This window comes from Octopus sinensis, linkage group LG29 (genome assembly GCF_006345805.1).
Source record: "Octopus sinensis linkage group LG29, ASM634580v1, whole genome shotgun sequence".
Classification (NCBI taxonomy): domain Eukaryota; kingdom Metazoa; phylum Mollusca; class Cephalopoda; order Octopoda; family Octopodidae; genus Octopus; species Octopus sinensis.
In genome coordinates this window covers 14,160,001-14,185,884 of record NC_043025.1, presented here as the reverse complement: position 1 = coordinate 14,185,884, position 25,884 = coordinate 14,160,001, and the positions used below count along the sequence as shown (strand labels likewise).

Below are 25,884 nucleotides of genomic sequence, written 5' to 3'. Positions count from 1 at the left end.
TTTTTTTAACCTGACCCCTCCCCCCACTCTCCTCCCCCTCCCGACTCGCATCATTTAACCTCCTATCTGCATCCCCCCCTTTTTTTACCCTCTCCCCTAATCAGCTTCAGCATCACTTCTCTCTCTCTCTCTCTCTCTCTCTCTCCTCTCTCTCTCTCTCTCTCTCTCTATCTCTGACTCACTTCCTCTCTACCTTTTGTCTCCTCTCTCTTTCCTCCTCCTTCTCTCTCTCTCTTCCTTCTCTCTGTCATTCCCTCTATTTCTCTGTCTCTCCCTTCTCTCTGCTATTCTCTCCTTCTCTGTCTTTCCCCCTTTCTCTCTCTCTCCCTCCCTATCTCTTCCCCTCCCCTCTCTCTGTCTCTCTCCTCCCCTCTTTCTCCCCCTCCCTCTCGTTCTGTCTGTCTGTCTCTCCCTCTCTCTCTCCTGACCATTCTACTCTCCTCTCTTGACCTACTTCTCTTCTCATACCTTCTTCTCTTGATGGACATTGTTCACAGAGGTCAGCTGTTGTCGGCCTCACCACATTCTGGACGCAGACCCTCCATTCATGATGGGTCGCCACCACCATTGTTCTGCACTTTTATTTTCATTTTTTTTTTCTTTTGGCTTTTTTTTTCTTAGTTTTCATCAGAGTAAGAAAGGTTCCCAACATGTGACCCCTTTTCAGGCCTTTTGAATCTAGTGGAAAGAAGGGTGCAATTTACCATCAGGGTAGAATGCTTGCAACAGACCATGTGTCTCCCTAAACCAGGTGTCAGCAAACGTGTTACAATTGGCCCCTTTCATAGAATACCTTATAAATTATAACCCCTACCATCATGTAAATTTCTGATTTTGAAGCAAAAAATTCCTGTTCTTTTGTGGTCGTTACCACTTTTTGATCAGAAACATTTAATGAAATTTAATGAAAACTCTTAACGAATTCGATGAAGAACAATAAAAATTTTGGTCCCGTTATTACATTGATACAGTTATGGTAACATTCATCAACCCCCTTGGAGAGTCCCATGGACCTCCTCCACCACCACAAGGGGTCAATAGGGAACTCTTTGCCGACTCCTGATGTACAGGTTTGGATTGTTAGCTTACACATATATGTATGCTTAAGACAGTAGAATGTGGTTTGAGGGACGTTTGGCTGCTGTTTCTACCGTATCTAGCTACCATGTAGAAGTCTCCTTCATTGGCTCATACATATATATATATATATATATTTAAGTAGGTGAATGAATTATCCTAGTATTGATAATTCGGTTAATCGATGCTGATAGAAGTTCCTTGTCTTTCCTGATGAGAAGACGGCATAATGCACCCTTTATTCCTTCGGAATTAAGAGTATGCAGTCTTCGAAACATGTGTTGAGAGTAAAGAAATTTTGTTAAAATCTTCGTTCGACTCCATTCTTTCATTTATTCATATATATATATATATATATACACGACTATATGATGTGATGCGAGGGAGATTTGGCTGCTATATGTTTTAGATATAGTTACCATGTAGAAATCTCCCTCTTTGGCTCATACATAAGACACTCACACATACACACACACATGATGGGCTTCTTTCAGTTTCCGTCTACCCAATCCACTTGCAAAGCACTGACCGGCTCAGGGCTATAAGTAGAAGAAATATGCCCAAGGTGCCATGCAGTGGGATTGAACCCAGAACCATGTGGTTAGGAATCAAATATGTTCAGGGTTTTTTTTCTTTTTTTCTTTTTACCTTTTGCTGGGTCAGTGCTGACCTGGGGCTCAACAACTGCTGCATTGGCTTCTCCTCTCTGGACACTGTCCACCAAGCTTCACCACTGCTTCTTAGGCTGATGATGATAATAAAAAGAGCTTTCTTCTCTGCTTTCAGCCATTCTTTAAATTGGCATTTAAAAAAAAAAAACACTTTTTTTACCAATTTTTTTTTTTTCTGATATAAATTGGTGAGTTGGTCTTCGCTTTTAATTTTAACCACGTGTGTGTGTATATATATATATATATATACACACACACACACATACATATACATATGTACATGCTCAAACATGTACACTTGTAGACACACACACACATATATAGACATAGGTACATGTGAACATATACATATTCTACATCAATTTTGCTACATGTCTATACACATACACACACAAGCATTTACATTGAAATGGGCGAATGTATGTTTCCATGGTAATGTATACATGCATGTGTGTGTGTGTATATATATATATATATATATATATTACGGAGGTGTACTTGCATAGCAAGTGATTTGATCTGAGATCGTGTGCTGGAACGAAAACAATTGCAGCGTGGAAGGTGTTTATAAGCCATTTAAGAAACACACAAAAGCCGTTCGATTCACTTCAACATTTAAGTTTAATTTGTCAAAATATTTTCGTCGCTAAAATCCGCGACCTGTTCACTGACAAAAATCCGTGCTGCATCTCGGATTTTTGTCAGTGAACAGGTCGCGGATTTTAGCGACGAAAATATTTTGACAAATTAAACTTAAATGTTGAAGTGAATCGAACGGCTTTTGTGTGTTTCTTAAATGGCTTATAAACACCTTCCACGCTGCAATTGTTATATATATATATGTATGTATGTATGTATGTGTGTATATTAAGCTTATATAATAATAGTAATAATAATAATAATGATAATATGAGGGAATATTATTCCAAACTTACAGGGAAAAATTCAATTTAGAAATACTAAATCAAATTTCACAAAATATAATATATATAAATATATATAAATTAGAAAAAAAACGCCTTTTATTAATTCAATAATGAAAAATTTAATTACACCATCTAGAAAATTACGTATAATAGAAAAATTAAATATAAGATAAAAATTTAATGATGATTAAGTAATGTGCAAAATATACATTTTATTTATTATTTTACACATTACTTAATCATTGTTATATTTTTTATCGTATATTTAATCTTTCTATTATATGTAATTTTCTAGATGGTGTAATTTAATTTTTCATTATTGAATTGATAAAAGGTGCTTTTTCTAATTTATATATATGTTGTGTTATACTTATATATTATGTTACCAGAATTTTTGCCTTGAATGGACTAACCCACTCCAAATCGTTGTTATTGTATCTGTGTGACTGGAGTTGGGCTTGTACCAGCATAGAATCATATAAAGTACAATAATGAAGTGAAACCAAGTAATGGTGTTTAATACGCAGGTTTCAGATTATTGCACAACAGATAAAAAGAGAAATGTCATCTTTTATGTAGTATCTTCCTCAGTTTAGGACAAACCAAAATATCTTTAAATGTCTTAACTGATGCAGATCTTGCGTAACAGATGAAGTTCCTTTTTTATCTATTGCACAATGATCTGAAAAGTGCGCATTAAACACATGGGAAATACCATTACTCTTTTTCTTTCTTTAAAAAAAATAAACCTCATCTTCAGTTGATTTATCTGACTATATCAGTCTCAGCCATCATCATCATTTAATGTCCATTTTCCATGCTGGCATGGGTTGGACAGTGTGACAGGAGATGGTATGGCTGGGAGTTACTCCAGGTTCCATTGTTTTGGCATGATTTCTAATGCTGGATGCCCTTTTTAATGCCAACCACTTTACAGGGTGGGCTGGGGGCTTTTCAAGCAGCCCCGCACTGGCAAGGTTTGTTCTGGCATGATCTTTACGGCTGGATGCCCTTAATACCAACCATTTTACAAAGTATGTTGGGTGCTTTTTATGTGGCACCAGCACTGACAGGGTCACCAAGTACCTGGTAAGACCAAAAAAAAAAAAGGGCAAAAGCCTCATCTGAGAGGTGAGAGGAAAGTAGTATTGAGGTGGGGTGGCTTTGTGCCAGTTGAGAGATTAAAGATGTGGCGGGTGGCAGAGACAGGTGTCTTGCAGTAGATAGAGGGATACCCCAGTTAGAAAGGAAAGGGAAGTGAATTAGGGAGTGACTGGCACTCTGTCGGTTTCGACGACAAGGGTTTCAGTTGATCCGATCAACGGAACAGCCTGCTCGTGAAAATAACGTGCAAGTGGCTGAGTACTCCACAGACACACATAACCTTAACATAGTTCTCAGGGAGATTCAGCTTGACACAGACTGTGACAAGGCTGGCCCTTTGAATTACAGGTACAATAGAAATAGGAAGAAAGAGTAAGAAGAAGTTGTGGTGAAAGAGTACAGCAGGGGTCACCACCATCCCCTGCCAGAGTCTCGTGGAGCTTAAGGTGTTTTTGCTCAATAAACACTCACAACACCCGGTCTGGGAATCGAAACCACGATCCTAAGACCGCTAGTCTGCTGCCCTAACCACTGGGCCATTGCGCTGAATTAGAGAGTCAGAGAAGAAGAGCAATAGTGAGTGAGATGAGGGTGAAGATATGTTGGGACATGCCCTTGAGGGACATTGGGATGCTGGGAATAGGGGGAGTAATATAGAGGATTGAACCACACACACACACACACACACATGTGCAGATGTATTATAAGGTTACAAATGTTACATGGGGGGTAGGGTCACTTTTTATGCAATGTGGTGTACCTGTTACTTTGGTGACTGGTTATTTTGCACTTTCTAAGATCTCTTTACTCTTTTACTTGTTTCAGTCATATGACTGGCCATACTGGAGCACCGCCTTTAGTCGAGCAAATCGACCCCAGGACTTACTCTTTGTAAAGCCTAGTAGTTATTCTATCAGTCTCTTTGCCGAACCACTAAGTTACGGGGACGTAAACACACCAGCATCGGTTGTCAAGCGATGTTGGGGAGACAAACATACACACACACACATATATATATACATATATACGACGGGTTTCTTTCAGTTTCCGTCTACCAAATCCACTGACAAGGCTTTGGTTGGCCTGAGGCTATAGTAGAAGACACTTGCCCAAGGTGCCACGCAACAGGACTGAACCTGGAACCATGTGGTTTGTAAGCAAGCTACTTACCACACAGCCACTATTATGCCTAATTATGTCTACATTCTGAGTTCAAATCCTGCTGAGGTCCACTTTGCCTTTCTTCTTTTCGGAGTCAATAAATTAAGTACTAGTGAAACGCTGGGGTTGATGTAATTGGCTTGACCCTTCCCCTAAATTTCAGGCCTTGTGCCTATAGTAGAAATAATTATTAAGGCAATGAAGCCCTTTTGGCTAATAAAGAAATAATCATGAGTGTCCATAAAATAAGTACCAGTCAAATACTAAGACCAATGTAATTGGCCCCCTCCCCAAATTGCTGGCTTTGTGCCAAAATTTGAAACCAATATCTATACACTATTGCTTATAGTTTTATCTACATCAAGTTCAACCTTTAAAAAAAAATACCAATTATTTCACGTTCACTCAAAGTTTCTGAATTTTCATACCGTAAGCAATAAAGCTTTTTATTTTATGCATGTCCTGTTGCAGGGTTTGTTTTACTTAATAAAAATTGAGCTCACATTTTATTTTTTTTTGTTTTACTAAAATGGTCCTTAATTTTAACCTCTTAAAAACAATTAACTGCTTTGTGTTTGGTCGCACTTGCTTATTTTGTTGCTCATTCGGCCCCATAGCATCCCCTGATACCTTTTTCCTTTAACAATGCGACTAAAAGCAAAATACTAACACTCCTGTATTTATTACTGTTATAAATGTTTTTATTTGTCAAATGCTTATAAAATGTTATCCCACGTCCATGTGTTTGTTTTAATTATCCCATGTGTGACAGTTATGTCTCATTGATTTGCACCGATACGGAGTTACTTTACACTGATATCACACTCTGTATTTTTAATAGTATCACACTCTGTAAAGTGACAAGCTGGCAGAAACGCTAGCAACCTGGGCGAAATGCTTAGAGGTATTTCGTCTGTCTTTACGTACTGAGTTCAAATTCCACCAAGGTCGACTTTGCCTTTCATCCTTTCGTGGTCGATAAATTAAGTACCAGTTGCGTACTTGGGTCAATGTAATCAACTAGCCCTCTCCCCAAAAGTTTCAGGCCTTGTGCCTAGTGTAGAAAAAATAGTATCACACTCTGTGGTTTCACTAGCATGTTATTACATAGATATCACACAGTTATTTCTCAAATGTTATTACATGGATATCAACACTACTTTTCCGTTAGAATGTTATTATATTGATATCACACTCTTGTTTCACATGTGTGTCATTCCATGGATATCACTGTTATTCCGCAAGCCTGTTATTACATGGATATCACACAGTTTTTCCACAAACATAACACTGATGTCACACACTGTTGTTTTCCACAAGGATGTTATCACATGATTGATATCCCAGCATCCTGCGTGGATGCTTTCACTGTCATCAATCTTTCCATGTGTTCTGACCAAGGGACTTTTTACTCAGGTGGTCTTTGAAAGCACAGAGCTGTTGGTCGTAATGTCAACAGGGGGCGTAACCGTCACAATTGTTTCACACAGGTGTGACAAACAAGAGGCAGGCCCTGTACATGGCCCCCATTGCCTGCTAGAAACAACAGTTAAATCTCTTTCAAATCCTAAGGATGGTGCAGCTGAAGGTCAGTTCCTGTTTCAACAGACACATGTTACAAAAAAATTATTCCTACCATGACCATCCCGTCTGCTAATCAGATGCAATATAGAGAAAATGTTTGCCATAAAAAAAAACCTTTATTCAATGGTAATGGGTGATTTGAGTAACATGACTGCTGTTTTTAGCATGCTGAGAATCCAAATACAGGTCTCTTCTTTCTAGTAGACTTGATAGTTGTGGTGGTGGTGGTGGTGGTGGTGGTAGTAGTAGTAGCAGTAGTGGTGGTGGTGGCAGCGGTGGTGGTGGTAGTAGTGGTGGTGGTGGCGGCAGCGGTGGTGGTGGTGGTAGTAGTAGCAGTAGTAGTAGTGGTGGTGGCGGCAGCGGTGGTAGTAGTGGTGGTGGTGGTGGTAATGACGATGTATATGATCAGAGTATCAAGGGTTTTGTTGTTGTTGTTTGTTGAGATTACAACAGCCGCTACCACCACCATCCCCACACTCATTGGTACTTTGGTCCTAAACCAGTTATGACAGTCACTTATGCCTCATTTATGACTGTTGTTGTGACTTATGACTAGCTATTATGACTGCCGTTTCTGCCTGTCGTTGTTGTGTCTCTCACTGTGGATGTTGACATGCCTATTGTTGTGCCCGTCATCATGTTCGTCGTCCATTGTTGTGTGCGTCATACATCATCTTGTTCATCATGCCTATCATTTTGTCTATCGTGTTTGTCCATTGTGTCCGTCATCCATTGTCATGCCTGTCATCTTGTTCGTCATACCTGTCGTTTTGTCTGTCATGTCTGTCGTCTTGTCCGTCGTGTTTGTCGTCTTGTCTGTCATGTCTGTCGTCTTGTCAGTCATGTTTGTCATCTTGTCCGTCATGCCTGTCATCTTGTCAATTGTTGTGCTCGTCATCTTGTCCATCATGCTCGTCATCTTGTCCATCATGCCCGTCATCTTGTCCATCATGTCTGTCATCTTCTCCATTGTTCTGTGTGTGTTAATGATAGTGTTGTTCTAAATGCCGAAGTGACAGCCACTGTGATTGTCATTGTCAGTGTTGTTCTGCATCAATATTGCAGTTTACATCCTTGTGACTGGTATGTATGACTTCTGTATATGACTGTCGTTTATGCCTGCTGTTTATGACCATATTTACGACTTCCATTTATGACTGCTGTCCATGGCCATCAGACATGATTACTGTTTACGTCCACAGTTTATGACCGTCGTTTACAACTTCTATTTATGACTCCTTCACAATTGTGCTTTATTTCTGTTATTCATGACGGTTCTCTTCTCTTTCGTTTCCTCAGCTTGAAGAATTAAAGGAGAGTGAAGCAAAGAAACAAAAAATGCAAGAAACAATCAATGGTACGTACCAATTCCATATCAAGAGCAACTATACATATGACTGTGTGCTACAAACTCCATGGTCTTAGTTTGAAACCTACTATAAGGCAGCATCTTGGGCCGGTGTCTTCTACATCTTCTGGTCGATCATATCCTTGTGAGTGAGATTTGGTAGACAAAAGGGGCCATTTGTGTTAAGCCTCAGCCTTAGGGTCTCTCCCACTGTGGCACGATCAGCTGGTCCTTAACGCTTTAATCTCCCCAAGGTCCGTTATTGTAGCTTAACGGGTGACGCCGTGTGTTTCGTGCGGTTACACTGCATGCTGTTTAATTACACGGATATGTAGTCTTCTTTTGCATTTTTACAATATTTCCTAATTAGTCTGTAATAATTAGCACTCATAAGGCGGCACGTTGGCAGAATCGTTAGCACGCCAAGCAAGATGCTTAGAAATATTTCATCTGTCTTTATGTTCTGAGTTCAAATCCTGCTGAGATCAACTTTGCCTGTCAACATTTCAGAATCAATAAAGTAAGTACCGGTTGCATACTGGGGTCAATATAATTGACTTTCCCCATGCCCCAAACTCACTGGCCTTGTGCTGAAATTTGAAAACAATATTTAGCACTCATATTATTTAACCCTTTCGTTACTGTATTTATTTTGAGATGCTCTGTGTTTCTTTCAATTACTTTAAATATAACAAAGAATTTAGTAAAATAACTTAGTTACCATTCAGCTAGTGTTAGGAACATAAATTGTGACTAAGGTTTGGTGAAAGATTTTAATTCAGAACTTATGAAAACAAGACATTTGTACTAAAGAGCCAGAAGTGGTTTCAACCAGTTTGGTATCAAAAGGCCAACACTTTTTTCTACGAAATGGAGTAGCTTATCCTGTTCAGGCCATACTATTAGCATTATCCTGCGTTTTATATATATATATATAATATATATATAGCCTCGTCTGGCACCTGTGTCGGTGGCACATAAAATCACTCACTACACTCTCGGAGTGGTTGGCGTTAGGAAGGGCATCCAGCTGTAGAAACACTGCCAGATCTGACTGGACTGGTGCAGCCTTTGGGCTTGCCAGACCCCAGTTGAACCGTCCAACCCATGCTAGCATGGAAAGCGAACGTTAAACGATGATGATGATGATATATATTTATTTCTTTACTACCCACAAGGGGCTAAACATAGAGGGGACAAACAAAGACAGACAAAGGGATTAAGTCGACTACATCGACTCCAGTGTGTAACTGGTACTTAATTTATCGACCCCGAAAGGATGAAAGGCAAAGTCGACCTCGGCGGAATTTGAACTCGGAACGTAACGACAGACGAATTTCACCGGCGTGCTAACGTTTCTACCAGCTCGCCGCCTATATATATATATATACACACACACACACACTCACACACACACACACACACACATACACACACGACACACTCACACGTGTTTGTTTGTTTGTTTATTTCAGAGTTGACAAGTAAACTGGATAAAAGCACAACCGCAAGTGAATCTATAAACTCTGAGATGAAGATTCTCCGTGGTTCTGTGTCTGGTAAGAAGTCCTTCATTCTTGCATTTATTCATACCATTATATACCATTATTCAATATGTCCTGGTATAACTCTTTGGGGTCATCGAGGCATGCGCTCCATCACATTGCAACAAGGATTGGACCATTCCATTTTTAACTCTTGAGGGAGGTCGTTCAATTTGTTGTGACCCTTTTCTTTTGATCTGTCCAGAATGGAACACCCTACCAAAATCTTGTGCAGCAGTGGCATAGCTTTCAAGGGGTCATCAAGACACACAAGCTACCCTTCTGCAACCGGGACTGGACCAACCCATTTTTTGTCCCTGGGGAGACATGGTCTGTATTAGCCTGACCTCTGTTCTTAGGCCTGTCCAGAATGGACCACCCTACCAAAAGCTTGTGCAGCAGTGGCATAGCTTTCAAGGGGTCATCAAGACACACAAGCTACCCTTCTGCAACCGGGACTGGACCAACCCATTTTTTGTCCCTGGGGAGACATGGTCTGTATTAGCCTGACCTCTGTTCTTAGGCCTGTCCAGAATGGAACACCTTACCGAAAGCTTGTGCAGCAGTGGCATAGCTTTCAAGGGGTCATCAAGACACACAAGCTACCCTTCTGCAACAGGGACTGGACCAACCCTTTTTTTTGTCCCTGGGGAGACATGGTCTGTATTAGCCTGACCTCTGTTCTTAGGCCTGTCCAGAATGGAACACCCTACCAAAAGCTTGTACACCAGTGGCATAGCTCTTAGGGGGTCACTGAGGCACACAAACTACCCCTACCAAACCACAGCAGGGACCGAAGACCTTGTGATGGTCAAACAAGCGAGTCGTTACTGATTTGTCGGTGGGGTTCCAAGAGGGGCCCCATGGACCCCCACATCACCATGACCACCACGACCATCTACCTCACTGACCTCTGGTGTTTTCCTGTTTTTAGATATAGCCAGACAGTTGGAGAGCAGCAGGGAGAGAGCCGAGCAGCTGTCCGACGACAAAGATAAGCTGGTAAGTGAGCCCCGGGTCCAGTTCTGCTCTGTGACCGGCGCCACCATTTCTTGTTACCATTTCTTCATCTCTTTTCTTTACTTTTTCTTTTTTTTTTTTTACTTTTCCTGACATCTTGTTGTTGTTGTTCTTGTTAATGTCTGTGAAAGTAGTTGAGAATTTGGTGTCATTTAACACTTCCATTCCACCACCCGTCACTTCCACCACCACCCACGTGCCTCTTTTTCTCCATCGCCACCAGCACTACCACCACCACCACCACCACCTCCACCGTCACCAGCATTTCATTTACTACACTCACCCCCCACCATCGTCACCACCACCTCCTCCTCTTGCACCACCGTCACTGTGTCCCTGTGTCCCCCATCAACCTCCCTGACCGTCCCCTCTGCCACTCTTATCACCATGGTTACTGTTGCCCTCACCTCCAGCCCCACCCCACCCCAGACTCCACTGCCCCCATCATCACCATCTCCATCACCTACTTGTTCTATTGCCACCGTCTTCACCGCCATCATCATCATCATCATCACCCCCTCCACCTCCTCCACCACCATCACCATCATCAGCACAAACATCACCATCACATCCACCAACACTACAACCACCACCCACTACCACCACCACAACTACAACCACTGCCATTACATCTACCACCACGACTATTGCCACCACCATCATCACAGCACTACCACCAACACTACAACCACCACCCACTACCACAACAACCACCCACTACCGCAACCACTACCACCACCACAACTACAACCACTGCCATTACATCTACTACCACTATGTCTACAACTACCACCACTACTATTGCCACCACCAACATCATCAGCACTACCACCATCATCATCATCATCATCACCATCACATCCACCAACACTACAACCACCACCACTACTGCAACCATCACTACAACCTCCACCATCACTACAACCACCATCCACTGCCATAACAACCACCCACTACAGCAACCACTACCACAACTACAACCACTGCCATTACATCTACCACTACTATGTCTACAACTACCACCACTACTATTGTCACCACCAACATCACCAGCACTACCAACATCATCATCATCATCATCGCCACCATCACCACCACTGACTTCCTCACTCCCTCCTACGCACACCACCACCACCACCACTGCCACCTTTGCACCTGTCTGTCTTCCTCACGTTTTGCCAGTAGCGCCTGGTCGCCATTTCGGATGTCTGTGTGTGATATACGCGCGTGTATGCTGTCCGTCTTTTTTTTCCTTCCGTGACCACCACCTCTGAATAACAATATATATATACAAACACAAACGAGAAACCTTTTTGCGCTCGATCATGCATTCCGTCGTGCAGTCTCTGTGGTGCATCGTATGTGGCTTTTGATGTTGACTGTTTTTCTTTCATTGCGCACGTTCCTGCACATGTATCTGCGTACACCCGTACACACATACACCACACAGGCATAAATATATACATACATTCATGTATACACGCACATGCACACACATATACATCGTCATACAGACTTACGCACACCATAAGTACGTTTACATTTGTGCATACATTTTTACCCATATGTATATATATATACACACAAACACACCTGAGGTTGTAAACCTATATAATTTATTCATAAACATACACATGCTCTTCATGTATATGTATATATAAACATACACTCACAAACTCACATGTGTATATATATACACACACACACACACACATATATATATATATATATGTAGTTTATATATATACATATATGTACCTACATATATTTATATATATATTATATATATGAAATATAAATTAGAGATAAAACGACTATTATGCAACTCAAACAGTGATAGACATAAACCAAAAGCATAAAAAACAAATAATATATATTTTTATAAAACATAACTAGATTTCAGAAAGTATAAAAATGAATGATCGATATATAATAAGTAAATATAACTACGTACGTTTCATGGCTACAATTAAATTCGAATTACAACTAAGTTTAAATTCAATTGAAGTAAATTCGATTTAGAATCATAGTCAATCTTCAGGTTAATGATAATAGTGAAATAAATAAGCAAATAGAGTTAAATAATATTTATTTAAAAAATAAATAAAATAATAATTTTTCTTATAGAAAAAACTCCATTAACTAAATTTGAAACTTAAAACATTAGGATTGTTTCCTACAACTCATTTATTATGTTAATTATTTTATATATATATATATATATATATACATACACACAAACCTATGTATATATGTATAAACTATATAGATCTATATACATAGATTGTATATTTGTACATAATCTATGTATTATATATATGGGGCGGGGTTGAAAAGTTCCTGGCTTTAAGGGTATCACGAAAGGATTGGCTGGAGGGCCCAACCTTCCAAGTTCTTTTAAAGGGCTTAGAAAAACTGAACGACCGCTGCAATAAGTGTGTGAATCTGAGAGGGGAATATGTTGAGTAAAATCATAATTAACTGATCCTCCTCTATTTTCTTTTACCCAAAGCCAGGAACTTTTCAGCACCCCCTCTGATATATATAGTATATATTATGTATTATTATATAAAAAGCACCCACTACACTCTCGGAGTGGTTGGCGTTAGGAAGGGCATCCAGCTGATGAAACTCTGCCAGATCAGATTGGAGCCTGGTGCAGCCATCTGGCTCGCCAGCCCTTGGTCAAAATCGTCCAACCCATGCTAGCATGGAAAGCGGAAGTTAAACAATGATGATAAGTGAGAGTATAATATATATATATTATATATGTGGTTATGTAGAAAATATTTTGGGGGTTTAGCAAGCAAGAACAGAGTGCTCAATATATATTGTAGAGTATTTTTGGGTCTACTCGGAGTAATTTGCATGACTCAGTCCTTCAGGCAACAATTTTTGTTGTTGTTGTTTGCAGGAGAGTTATATTCAAGGAGAAACCCTGAGTCACAATTCACACACACACACACACACACACACTGAAATACAATAGGGATGAGGATGAATTTCTCATCTTTAGCTCCCTTTCCCTCCCCTCCATCATCTTCCTTCCATCCTTAACCCTTCTCTAAGGCTTTTTGCCTTTCTTGTAGCCTCCTCAGTAGTTAGAAGTGTGCATGGTGAGACTTGATTTACACTTAGCTATAGATCTATGTATGTATCATGTGTGTATGTGAAGTGGGGTTTGTGTGTGCATGCGTCAGCTCTGGTCTCTGCTTAGTGTGTGTGTGTATGTACGTGAGAAGGAGGGATTGTGCATGTGTAAGCTTTCGTATATCTTTAGTGTATGTGCATGCATGCACGTGTGAGTTTCTGTATGTGTGTGTGAGAGAGAGCTTGTGTGTGTATGTGTGAGCTTGTGTGTCTCTGCATGTGTGAGGTTGTATGTGTGTGAGAGCATGTGTGTGTGTGTGTGTGAGAGAGAGAGAGAGCTTGTGTGTGTGCGAGCATGCGTGTCTGTGTAAGGGAATGCATGTGTGTGTGTGTATGTGTAAGCTTTGCTCTGTAGTGTGTGCATGTTTGTATGAGAGTTTATTGGAATGTATGTATGTGAGCTATTGCCTATGGAGTGTGTGCATGAGCGTGCATGTGTGTGAGAGAGTTAGGTTTCTATGAGGTTTGCACACGTATGCTTGTGTAAGGAATGGGGTTTGTGTGTGTATGTGTAAACTCTGGTCTCTGTTTTGTGTGTGTGTGTGTGTTAATGTGTGCAAGGTTTAATTTATGTTAATGTATAGCAGGCTTAATGTATGTTAATGTATGGCAGATTTATCATATATTAAAGTAGATTTATAATGTTAATTCGTGTGATTTAATGTATGCTAATGTATTCCTGATTTAATGTATGCTAATGTATTCCTGGTTTAATGTATGCTAATGTATGGTAGACCTAACATACTCATGTATGACACATTTAACATCTGCTGATGTGACAGAGTGGTTAATGTATGTCAGGTTTAACACATGTTTATGTATGACCAAATTAACATATGTTAATTGTATGGCGAGTTTAACATGTTAATGTATGAAGAAGTTTAATGTATGTTAATTTATGACAGTTTTAATGCATGTTAATGTATGGCAGATGTAACTGGAATGAGAAAAAAAACTATCTACCCCGTCCCAAACGAAGATTAAAGTCCCCTACTAGGGTATGTTCATTATCTTATCTCCCTCAACCCCTTTCGCATCTCGCATCTTTGCCTGCCCCGCCATCACCTGATGTGTAAGGTTTAGTGTGGTCTTGAAACTTAACCCTCTCATCTCACGTGTTCCGACGTTGTCATTTCACTGCATCCAAAACTAACCAACAATCCTCTCTTTCTGTGACCATCTCATCTGCTCTCGGTGCAGCTGGTTGAAACCGGATTGAAAGTCGAGTGAATATAACCCGATTGCATCTCTCTGCTCTCCCTCCCTCCCTCCCTCTCTCTGTCTCTTCCCCGTCATCTTTTAAAACCTCTGCCCCTATATACACATGTGCATTGACCTCTCAACCCTGTTAGATCACACCTCATATAATTGTCACACTTACCTGCAAGGCCCCACCCCACTATATCTGAGAAAGACACATACAACTTACGGATTCAACTGATCCAGTAGTACCCATAAAAGAAACTCTGGTGTATCAACCTACAAAACATAGAATATATAGCACGATACAAGAGAAAATAAATAGAGGAAATTTTATTAAGCTACGAAACAATTGTCGTTCAATAACAATTTCTTATGGTTGAATAAATTTTATCATTGTATATTTCTTTCCTTATTTATAACTTTATATATATATAACCAAGAAAAAAGCAACAAGAATGGATTAGACTAATCCATTCTTGTTGCTTTTTTCTTGTTTATAATCACCCCACATTATTTTAGGGTTAATACCCTAAAGATTTCTGGTGCATCTAAGTTAAGTACCATATTCATTTGAATTCATTGGAATTCACTTGGATCTTAATTGTTTTTGCTGAGTATACATATATATATATATATATATATATATATATATCTCATCATCATTTAACATCTGTTGTCTATGCTGGTATGGGTTGGTGGGATTGACCTGGGTTTCACTCTACACTTGTATTGAGTACTCTAATTTCGTTCATGTAAATTCATTTACTACACACACATAAACATGGTCATGCACAGAAGCATACACACACACACACACACACATATATATATATATATATACACACACACAACCTGTCCTGTCTGTGAGACCCCTGAAGCCTTCTTCTTCCTCTTCTGCTGCCCATCCTCGTCTTGGCTGTTGTCTGTCGTCATTATCATATTTCTGCAATTCAATTTCGTTTTGTTTATTTCTCCAGGAGGGTAGAGAACACCCAAGGGGGGCAGGGAGATGGTTTATTTTATTTTATTTATTCATTTATTTATTATTTTCTTTTGTTTTGAATCGGGGCAAACGTCTGCCCCTCCACCCTCTCATCCAATCCTGATCTTCAGTTTCATATCTTTTCTTCATTTTCTGCTCCTTTATCTTTCTCTCCCGTTTCTACCCTCTCTATTTTCTTTCTTCAACTCCCTCTGCCCTTTATTTTGGTCCCAGATCTCCTGGAATTTATTCTTTATTAAATTGCTGCTGTCCCCTTAGTGAAGGCGCTTGGCCTTGTGGTGAGGGTGTTGCGCTAAGGAGCACCAGATTGTGGGTTCAATTACTGGACCAGGCGGTGTGTTGTTTTCTTGAGCAAAGCTATAAGGTGGCGAGCTGGCAGACACGTTAGCACGCCGGGCGAAATGCTTATCGGTATTTTGTCTGCCATTACGTTCTGAGTTCAAATTCCGCCAAAGTCGACTTTGCCTTTCATCCTTTCAGGGACGATTAAATAAATACCAGTTATGCACTGGAGTCGATATAATCGACTTAATCCCTTTGTCTGTCCTTGTTTGTCCCCTCTGTGTGTAGCCCCTTGTGGGCAGTGAAGAAATAGGAATTATAATAGAAGACTAAGACTTCTGTGCCGTTTAGGGGTCAGCATGTGAAAGACTAGACCCCGAAGTTTCTTTTGCATGTCATAGAAAACGACTAAAAGAGGTCGAGGTAGGACTTGCATTTCGTGTTCTTGCAGTTCACTCAGCTGTAGAAATGGGTTGTGACATCACTGGTGCCAAGCTGTATCGGCCCCTTTGCCCATCCTTTGGATAATATCAGTGGCATGGAGAGGGGAGAGTATTCCATAAACAACCATGACCAGGCTTGTACCTTGAAAGGTGACTACCTAGTTGCAATCCCATGGTCATTCGTGACTAAAGGGGGTCTTTACCTTTTTATCCTACTGGAGTCAGTGTAGTTGACTAAACCCCCTTCTGAAATTTACTGGCCTTGTGCCATAAATTGAAACAGCCCCTTGTTCTGGTTACTTCTGGCATGTGTGTATATATGTTAAATGTATGATGTGTTTGTGTATAATACCTCTGTGTCTGAGTTTGAGTGCAGCTGTGACTGAGTGACCCTTATTTCCTCATCACAGATGGTATTGGTGCTATCCCCTACTTTTTGTATGAAGTGTGGCAAGCGGGTCCCCTTTCGTTCCTCTCTTCCCTACTCAGCTTTTATTTACTCAGTCAACCCAAGTTATATCTTGGGTGGGGCCATCTCAAGTTTAACACGGGGTTAGTCAAGAGTTGATCTGTTTTGAGAAACAATCCAATAGCGCCCAACACTCCTCACCCAGCTGCCCAACAGTGTTTTCGTGGGCCATGTTTGTTCCTTCTCGAGCCATGCCTGGCTCATAAGGGCTGGTTTCTCAGTTTCCTTGCCATATTGGTTCCCCACCTGGACGGGACGCCAGTCCATCGCAGGTGAGCTGCAAGATGCAGGAGGAAAGAGCAAGAGAAAGTTGTGGCGAAAGAGTCAGCAGAAGTTCGCCATCATCTTCTGTTCCTTTTCTTTCAATTTTTTACACTCAAATTCTAAATTTCTGAAAAACACAAAAGACAGGATCTCCACCTACCAAAAAAATTAACTTCAGAAGAAGTGACCCCAGCATCCTGTAGCTCAACGTTTTATTCTCTTTCCTATTCTCTGCTAAATTCCTTGTCATTTGTTTTCCTTGAAGGAACTTATAGTATTCCCATGTCTGTTGATTTTACCCCTTCTGACAAGGCAACAAAAGGGGGTTTCGTTTCACTCTTCTTATGCCCACGTTTTAGACATCTACCATTAAGAAAACACACGCAAAAACCCTAAAGCTTAACAAAAACTGACTCAATCTCCTGTAGCTCAACACTTTCTTCTCTTACGTCTCTTATTTCTTCCTCTTCTCTGCTAAATCCCATCTCATTCGTTTTCCTTGAAGGAGCAACAAAATACTCATAGTGCTCCTGTATCTGTTGCTTTCACCCCTTCACACAAAACTACTAAGGGGTTTTGTTATATTTGTTTTTTTACACCCACATTTTAGACTTCTACCCCCAAGAAAACGCAAAACACCCCAAACCGCCAAAACTTCACAAAAACTGACCCAGTGTCCTGTAGCTCAACACTTTCTTCTTCTTCTTCTTCCGTCCTTTTCTTCTCTTACCACTCCTACTCCTTTCTCTTCTTCCGTCCTTTTCTTCTCTTACTTCTCCTACTCCTTTCTCTTCTTCTCTGCTAAATTCGTTGTCGTCGTTCGTTTTCCTTGAAGGAGCAACAAATCGCCGAGCTGATGAGAAACTCAGGAGATAGCTCCCAGCAGTTGTCTCTCTTGAACGAACAGCTTCGAGATAAAGATAGGTTAGTTCGCCATGATTGGACACCATCCACTCTCACTCTCACCTCTCTCTTCTTCTTCTTTTCTATACTTTTTTTTACAAACGGATGGTCCTATGTTTATTATTATTCTTATTATTACTATTATTATTCTTATTATTATTATTATCAAATTTTATTTATTTATTTCTATTTCTGCTTACACTCACTCAACTCACAAATCCTCGTTTTCGAGATTTAGTTGTTAAGTTGGTTCGTTTGTCACTAATTAAATTTTTGTTTCTCTCTTTCTAACTCGCTTCTAACGAACTTGCATGCTTAATTAACTGAGGGGGGGCATTCACCCTTCCTCTTCCACCTCCCCATTTCCTCACATTCTGGTAGAACTTTTTTTTCTGTTTTTCACATTTTTTTAGGTGGGGGTCAGATTTTTAATTTTACAAAACAGATTTTTTATTTCTAATTTTTAAAATGTTTTTTTTATGTAATTCTTATTATTGTTATCATTTTATTATTGTTTTCTTTATAATAATTATTATTATTAGTCTTTGTGCCTAGTGACACTAGGGTACAAATATACAAAGTTCAACATACCCATCATGACTACCCGTCTGATAAGAGTACACCAGGCACATGCATCACAACCATATGTGCGCAACATGGTGATCCCATATCAAGATAATCAACACATGACCTTGTACGTAGGGCCCAGTTAGAATTTTCTTCTGGTCAAGTAGCCCATCCCACTCAAAATGTCCCAGGATAAGGGTTGTTTAAGGCTGTTGACATCTATGTTTCCAGAGGTGAATTATCCAAACCCCCAAAGAATCCCTTTCAACACATGGCTATGATGCTCCCCCACTACTTCTGCTCGTGATCAGAGATGCACATATCGTCAGCCACTAAGGGACATGCTCAACTGGTTAAGGTCAAACAACTGACAAGCAAATCTGTGGTATTGAGCAGAATATTTGCTGTAGCCCATCTTTTATACCAAGACAAAACAATGTACATGATAACACTTCCAATCAATTAAGATCAGAAGCCACGAGAGCCACTGCCTGGTACTGCATCAGCGCATCTTTATTAATTATTATTATTATTATTCTTTAAGCCTTGTTCCTATAGTAACAAAAATTATCATTATTAGAAGTGGTGAGCTGGCAGAATGTTAAGCAGGCCAGGCAAAATGCTTAGTGGTATTTCATCTACTGCTACGTTCTGAGTTCAAAATTCACCAAGGTTGATTTTACCTTTCATCCTTTTGGGGTCGATTAAATAAATACCAGTTACACACTGGGATTGATGTAATCAACTTAATCCTTCCCTTGCAAATTCAAGGCCTTGTGCCTTTAGTAGAAGGGATTATTATTATTATTATTAAAGTGGCTAGCTGGCAGAGTCGTTGCTGTGCCTGGCAAAATGTCTGGCAGCATTTCTTCCAGTTATGTTCTGAGTTCAAATCTTGCCGCGGTTGACTTTCATCCTTTCAGGGTCCATAAGTACCAGATGAATACTGGGGGTGGATCTAATCAAATTGCTCTCCTTCCACCAAGATTTCAGGGCTTGTGCCTTTAGTAGAGAGCATTATCGTTAAGATGACAAGCTGACAAAATCATTAGCACGTTCCCACAAAATAAATTCTTAGCCGAGGTGGACTTTGCCTTTCATCATTTCCAGGTTAATAAAATAAGTACCAGTTGAGCACTGGGGTCAATGTAATTGACTAGTCCCCTGCCCACTAAATTTCAGGGCTTGTGTCTATCGTAGAAAGGGCTGCGTGTTGTGTTCTTGAGCAAGACCCTTTATTTTACGTTGCTCCAGTTCACTTGTCTCTAGAAATGAGTTGCAATGTCACTGGGGCCAAACTGTATCGGCCCCTTTGCCCTTTCCCTTGGATCACGCCGGTGGCATGGAGAGAAGACAAACTTGTCTGGACTTGTGCTTCAGAGGGGGAACTTCCTAGGTGTAATCCCATGGCCATTTATGGCCAAAAGGGGGGTCAATTACTACTCCCTGCATTTCTCAGTTTATTTCTGTCTTTTTCTCTCCAGCTGATAAAAAAATATCTCTGAAACCCTCTTTTCTTTTACTAAACTCTGTTCTTGGACAATTTGGGGTTCAATTCCGTTTGGTTCCCTTTGTTTATCTCTTGCTTTTCATTTTAATCTCTTTTTCTGTTTCTATTTTTGATGTAGTGGCTACATGTGTATACACACATGTATGCATATGTATGTATATATATATTTATATATATATATGTATATATATATATATTTGTATACAGACACACATGCATGTATATTCTTAGCGATGTGGTTCTTAGCTCTGCACTTTTGCATATTTCAGCATCTTTACATCTTTTAAGCTCTTCAATGTTCACCGCTTACCTGTTCTGATCTGCATTCTTCGCGCTTCACTAACTTCAGGTGCATGCACACAGGGAATGCACCACCTGTGGGCACGCACAGCTTCACGCTTATTAACTATCGCTGCATTTCTACAGGTGTTTATAGACCAGTGTATATGCAATAAAAACGACTAACTATATTTTTTTCCGATGTACATTTGCAGGTGATTTATGCTTGCATATATGAATTTTTGTACCCTAAATATTCTTGCACATATGCAGGTGATGCACACCGGCATGTGCAATGTGCAGACTGATTTCTGCTGTACATATGTGATGTGTATCCTTGATATTGCTCCATATGTGCAGCGAGGTGCATACCTGCATATTATAAAATTTATACACTAAATATTGCCACATATATATATATACAGGTGATGCACACTTGTATGTGCAGTTTACATGCATTAATTTCTGCTGTACATGGTGTGTTGTTTACCTGTGTATATATGTGTGATGTCTCTAGTTTTTTACTGTTGCATATATGCAGGTGGTGCATGCCTGCATATATGCAAAATATACTCTGGTTCTTTTGGTGCGTATATGCACATAAACATCTGTGGATATATGTAATTGTAAGTGCTTATTTTTTGTGTATATATGTGCAGTTGGTGCATATATATATTTATATGTGCATATATACTTGTTGGTGCAGATGTGCATGTGTTGCGCACTCATGCATTCTTGGTAAATGTTTGCGGATGGTGCACACACATGCAACAAGTGCCGATAATAAAAAAAAAATTGTAATTTTTATTTTTTTTGTTTTAATTTAAACCTCGTTAAAATATTTAACGAGGTTTTGTTCTCGAGAGAGAGAAAAAAAATGAAATTTGAAATTTTGATTTTTCTTTTAATGATGCTTTCTGTTGTTAATTATTAATTATTTTAAATGTTTTGTTTTGTTTTGTTTTCGTTGTTTGAATTGTTTTGTTGTCTTTTTTGTTGTTGTTTTCCGGTTTGCATTATTTTTGTTTGTTTTTTCAATTATTTAAAAAAATTTTATCTATATGTATTTTATGTATCATTGATGTATGTATATATATGTGTGTGTGTATATATATATATATATATATATATATATACACACACACACAGGTGTCTGTTTATTTCTATATGTGTATGTTTATGTATTTATGTACATGTCTTGTGTATGTATATATATATATATATATATATATATACACACACACAGGTGTCTGTTTATTTCTATATGTGTATGTTTATGTATTTATGTACATGTCTTGTGTATGTATATATATATATATATATGTGTGTGTGTGTGTTTATATTTATATGTATGTATATTATCAATTATAATAAAGGGCAAAATTAATTAATCAGTTTATAATTAATAATCTCATCAAGTAGTTTGGGATGTTAACAGAACCCTTATCGGTAAACTTATACAAAAATTATTATAATGTCCCCCTAGCATCGCTTGACAACCGATGCTGGTGTGTTTACGTCCCCGTGAATTTGCGGTTCGGCAAAAGAGACCGATAGAATAAGTACTGGGCTTACAAAGAATAAGTCCTGGGGGTCGATTTTCTCGACTAAAGTCGGTGCTGCAGCATGGCCACAGTCAATTGACTGAAACAAGTAAAAGAGTAAGAGTATATACATACATATATATATGTGTTTGCCTGTGGAATACTCAGCCACTTGTAGTGTAATGAGTGGGTGTTCTCAGTTGGTGGAACAATTGGTCTGCTCATTGTCAGGGAGGAGGTTGGCAGGGGAGAAGAGCCGAGAGAATCTATTGACGGGTGTGTGTTAGAGAGAGAGAGAGACTGTCTGCCTCTTTGTGTGTGTGTCTGCATGTATGTATGTGTGTGTCAATGTGTTTGTGTCATGTCTGTGTGCGTGCGCACGTGAGTGCTTGTCTGCGCCGCGCACGTACGTGTCTGCGCGCGCGAGCGTGTGTGTATCTGCGCACGTATGTGTCTGCGCGTGTGTACCTCAGTGTGGGTGTGTATGTGTGTAATGTGTGTGTGTGTGTGAGATGGAAGTCGAGTGCGGCGGTAGGGGGGGGGGACGTAAGAGTAAACACAACACTACCGTAGTAGCATCGTCATTTCTTTGCTCCCCTCTCCCTCGCTCTTCCTATGCACGCTTTCGAATGAATGAGAGTTGCAGTGGGAGTAAAAACTTCAGACAGTGAGGAGTGGGAGGAAGGGGAGGCTATTGTTACAAAGAATGTCAGATATGTTAACTATTTCACAATGGACTCCTCGCATTGACACACGAGCGCCGCGCACTTGCACACACACATACACCATTCGAGGTCGACTTTGCCTTTCATCCTTTCGGGGTCGATAAATAAAGTACCAATTTCGCACTGGGGTCGATGTAATTGACTTAATACCTCTGTCTGTCCTTGTTTGTCCCCTCTATGTTTAGCCCCTTGTGGGTAGTAAAGAAATATAAGTACCTTGGGCAAGTGTCTTCTGCTATAGCCTCGGCCCGACCACGGCCTTGTGAGTGGATTTGGTAGACGGAAACTGAAAGAAGCCCGTCGTATATATGTGTGTGTGTTATATGTTTGTGTGTCTGTGTTTGTCCCCCACACACAGATACACACCATTGCTTGACAACCGATGCTGGTGTGTTTACGTCCCCGCAACTTAGCGGTTCGGCTTAAGAACCCGATAGAATAAGTACTAGGCTTACAAAGAATTAAGTCCTGGGGGTCGATTTGCTCATCTAAAGGCGGTGCTTCAGCATGGCCACAGTCAAATGACTGAAACAAGTAAAAGAGTAAGAGTATATATATATATATATATTGGCATACACGCACACCAATATACACACATATACGTATATATATATATACGTATATATATATATATATATATTATATATATATATATATATATATATATATTATATATATACACACATACACACGTCGCACGCTTTACATAGTCAAGGCATTTATTGACACACACTGACCTACACAAATATTATCAGACTCCCTCCCCCCCTTATTGATTCCGCCATTCCCACCGGGTTCCTCTATTACACAATTCGATCTTTCAATGGAATGCTGCTGTTACTACTACTACTGCTACCCTCACCACCACCACCACCACCACTACTACTACTACTGCTAATCTCTGGCCTCTGATCAAAGATGTTCCAACGGTGACCATTCTGGGTTTTTTTTTTTATTCTGACATAGTGTATCTAGGACTACATTATCGAATGTGTCCTTCACCTTGTTGTTTAGCCCTAGATCAGTCCTGAACCAGCAAACCTATGATTCGAGATGCTCCAACCATGACCATCCTGTCTTTTATTCAGGCATAGTGTATCTAGGACTACATTATATAATGTGTCCTTCCTTGTTGTTTAGCCCCGGGTAAGTCCTGATCCAGCAGACCTGTGATCAAAGACGTTCCAGCTGTGACCATCCTGTCTTTTATTCAGGCATAGTGTATCTAGGACTACATTATCTTATGTTTCTTCCTTGATGTTTAGCCCCAGGTCAGTCTCATCCAGTAGACCTATGACCAAAGATGATCCATATGTGACCATCCTGTCTTTTATTCAGGCATAGTGTACCTAGGACTACATTATCGAATGTGTCCTTCACCTTGTTGTTAGCCCTAGATCAGTCCTGAACCAGCAAACCTATGATTCGAGATGCTCCAACCATGACCATCCTGTCTTTTATTCAGGCATAGTGTATCTAGGACTACATTATATAGTGTGTCCTTCCTTGTTGTTTAGCCCCGGGTAAGTCCTGATCCAGCAGACCTGTGATCAAAGACGTTCCAGCTGTGACCATCCTGTCTTTTATTCAGGCATAGTGTATCTAGGACTACATTATCTTATGTTTCTTCCTTGATGTTTAGCCCCAGGTCAGTCTCATCCAGTAGACCTATGACCAAAGATGATCCATATGTGGACCATCCTGTCTTTTATTCAGGCATAGTGTACCTAGGACTACATTATCGAATGTGTCCTTCACCTTGTTGTTTAGCCCTAGATCAGTCCTGAACCAGCAAACCTATGATTCGAGATGCTCCAACCATGACCATCCTGTCTTTTATTCAGGCATAGTGTATCTAGGACTACATTATATAATGTGTCCTTCCTTGTTGTTTAGCCCCGGGTAAGTCCTGATCCAGCAGACCTGTGATCAAAGACGTTCCAGCTGTGACCATCCTGTCTTTTATTCAGGCATAGTGTATCTAGGACTACATTATCTTATGTGTTCTTCCTTGATGTTTAGCCCCAGGTCAGTCTCATCCAGTAGACCTATGACCAAAGATGATCCATATGTGACCATCCTGTCTTTTATTCAGGCATAGTGTACCTAGGACTACATTATCGAATGTGTCCTTCACCTTGTTGTTTAGCCCTAGATCAGTCCTGAACCAGCAAACCTATGATTCGAGATGCTCCAACCATGACCATCCTGTCTTTTATTCAGGCATAGTGTATCTAGGACTACATTATATAGTGTGTCCTTCCTTGTTGTTTAGCCCCGGGTAGTCCTGATCCAGCAGACCTGTGATCAAAGACGTTCCAGCTGTGACCATCCTGTCTTTTATTCAGGCATAGTGTATCTAGGACTACATTATCTTATGTGTTCTTCCTTGATGTTTAGCCCCAGGTCAGTCTCATCCAGTAGACTATGACCAAAGATGATCCATATGTGACCATCCTGTCTTATTCAGGCATAGTGTACCTAGGACTACATTATCGAATGTGTCCTTCACCTTGTTGTTTAGCCCTAGATCAGTCCTGAACCAGCAAACCTATGATTCGAGATGCTCCAACCATGACCATCCTGTCTTTTATTCAGGCATAGTGTATCTAGGACTACATTATATAATGTGTCCTTCCTTGTTGTTTAGCCCCGGGTAAGTCCTGATCCAGCAGACCTGTGATCAAAGACGTTCCAGCTGTGACCATCCTGTCTTTTATTCAGGCATAGTGTATCTAGGACTACATTATCTTATGTGTTCTTCCTTGATGTTTAGCCCCAGGTCAGTCTCATCCAGTAGACCTATGACCAAAGATGATCCATATGTGACCATCCTGTCTTTTATTCAGGCATAGTGTACCTAGGACTACATTATCTGATGTGTCCTTCCTTGATGTTTAGCCCCAGGTCAGTCTCATCCAGTAGACCTATGACCAAAGATATTCCATATGTGACCATCCTGTCTTTTATTCAGGCATAGTGTATCTAGGACTACATTATCTAATGTGTCCTTCCTTGTTGTTGTTTAGCCCCAGGTCAGTCCTGATCTAGACAGACCTATGATCCAAGATGTTCCAGCTGTGACCATCCTGTCTTTTATTCAGGCA

The 25,884-nt window shown here is 40.1% G+C and overlaps 1 protein-coding gene across 8 annotated transcripts in view; it reads left to right on the top strand.

Annotated features, from left to right (window-relative positions):
* Positions 1–25,884, top strand: part of LOC115226085 (CAP-Gly domain-containing linker protein 1) — a 207,699-nt gene that overhangs the window by 131,966 nt on the left and 49,849 nt on the right. For all 8 annotated transcript variants that reach the window (XM_036514836.1, XM_036514832.1, XM_036514833.1 and 5 more), the window contains 4 exons: positions 7,823–7,880; positions 9,347–9,430; positions 10,350–10,417; positions 18,085–18,173. In XM_036514836.1, the coding sequence (XP_036370729.1) occupies positions 7,823–7,880; positions 9,347–9,430; positions 10,350–10,417; positions 18,085–18,173 (299 nt within the window). The remainder of the gene's footprint in view (positions 1–7,822; positions 7,881–9,346; positions 9,431–10,349; positions 10,418–18,084; positions 18,174–25,884) is intronic.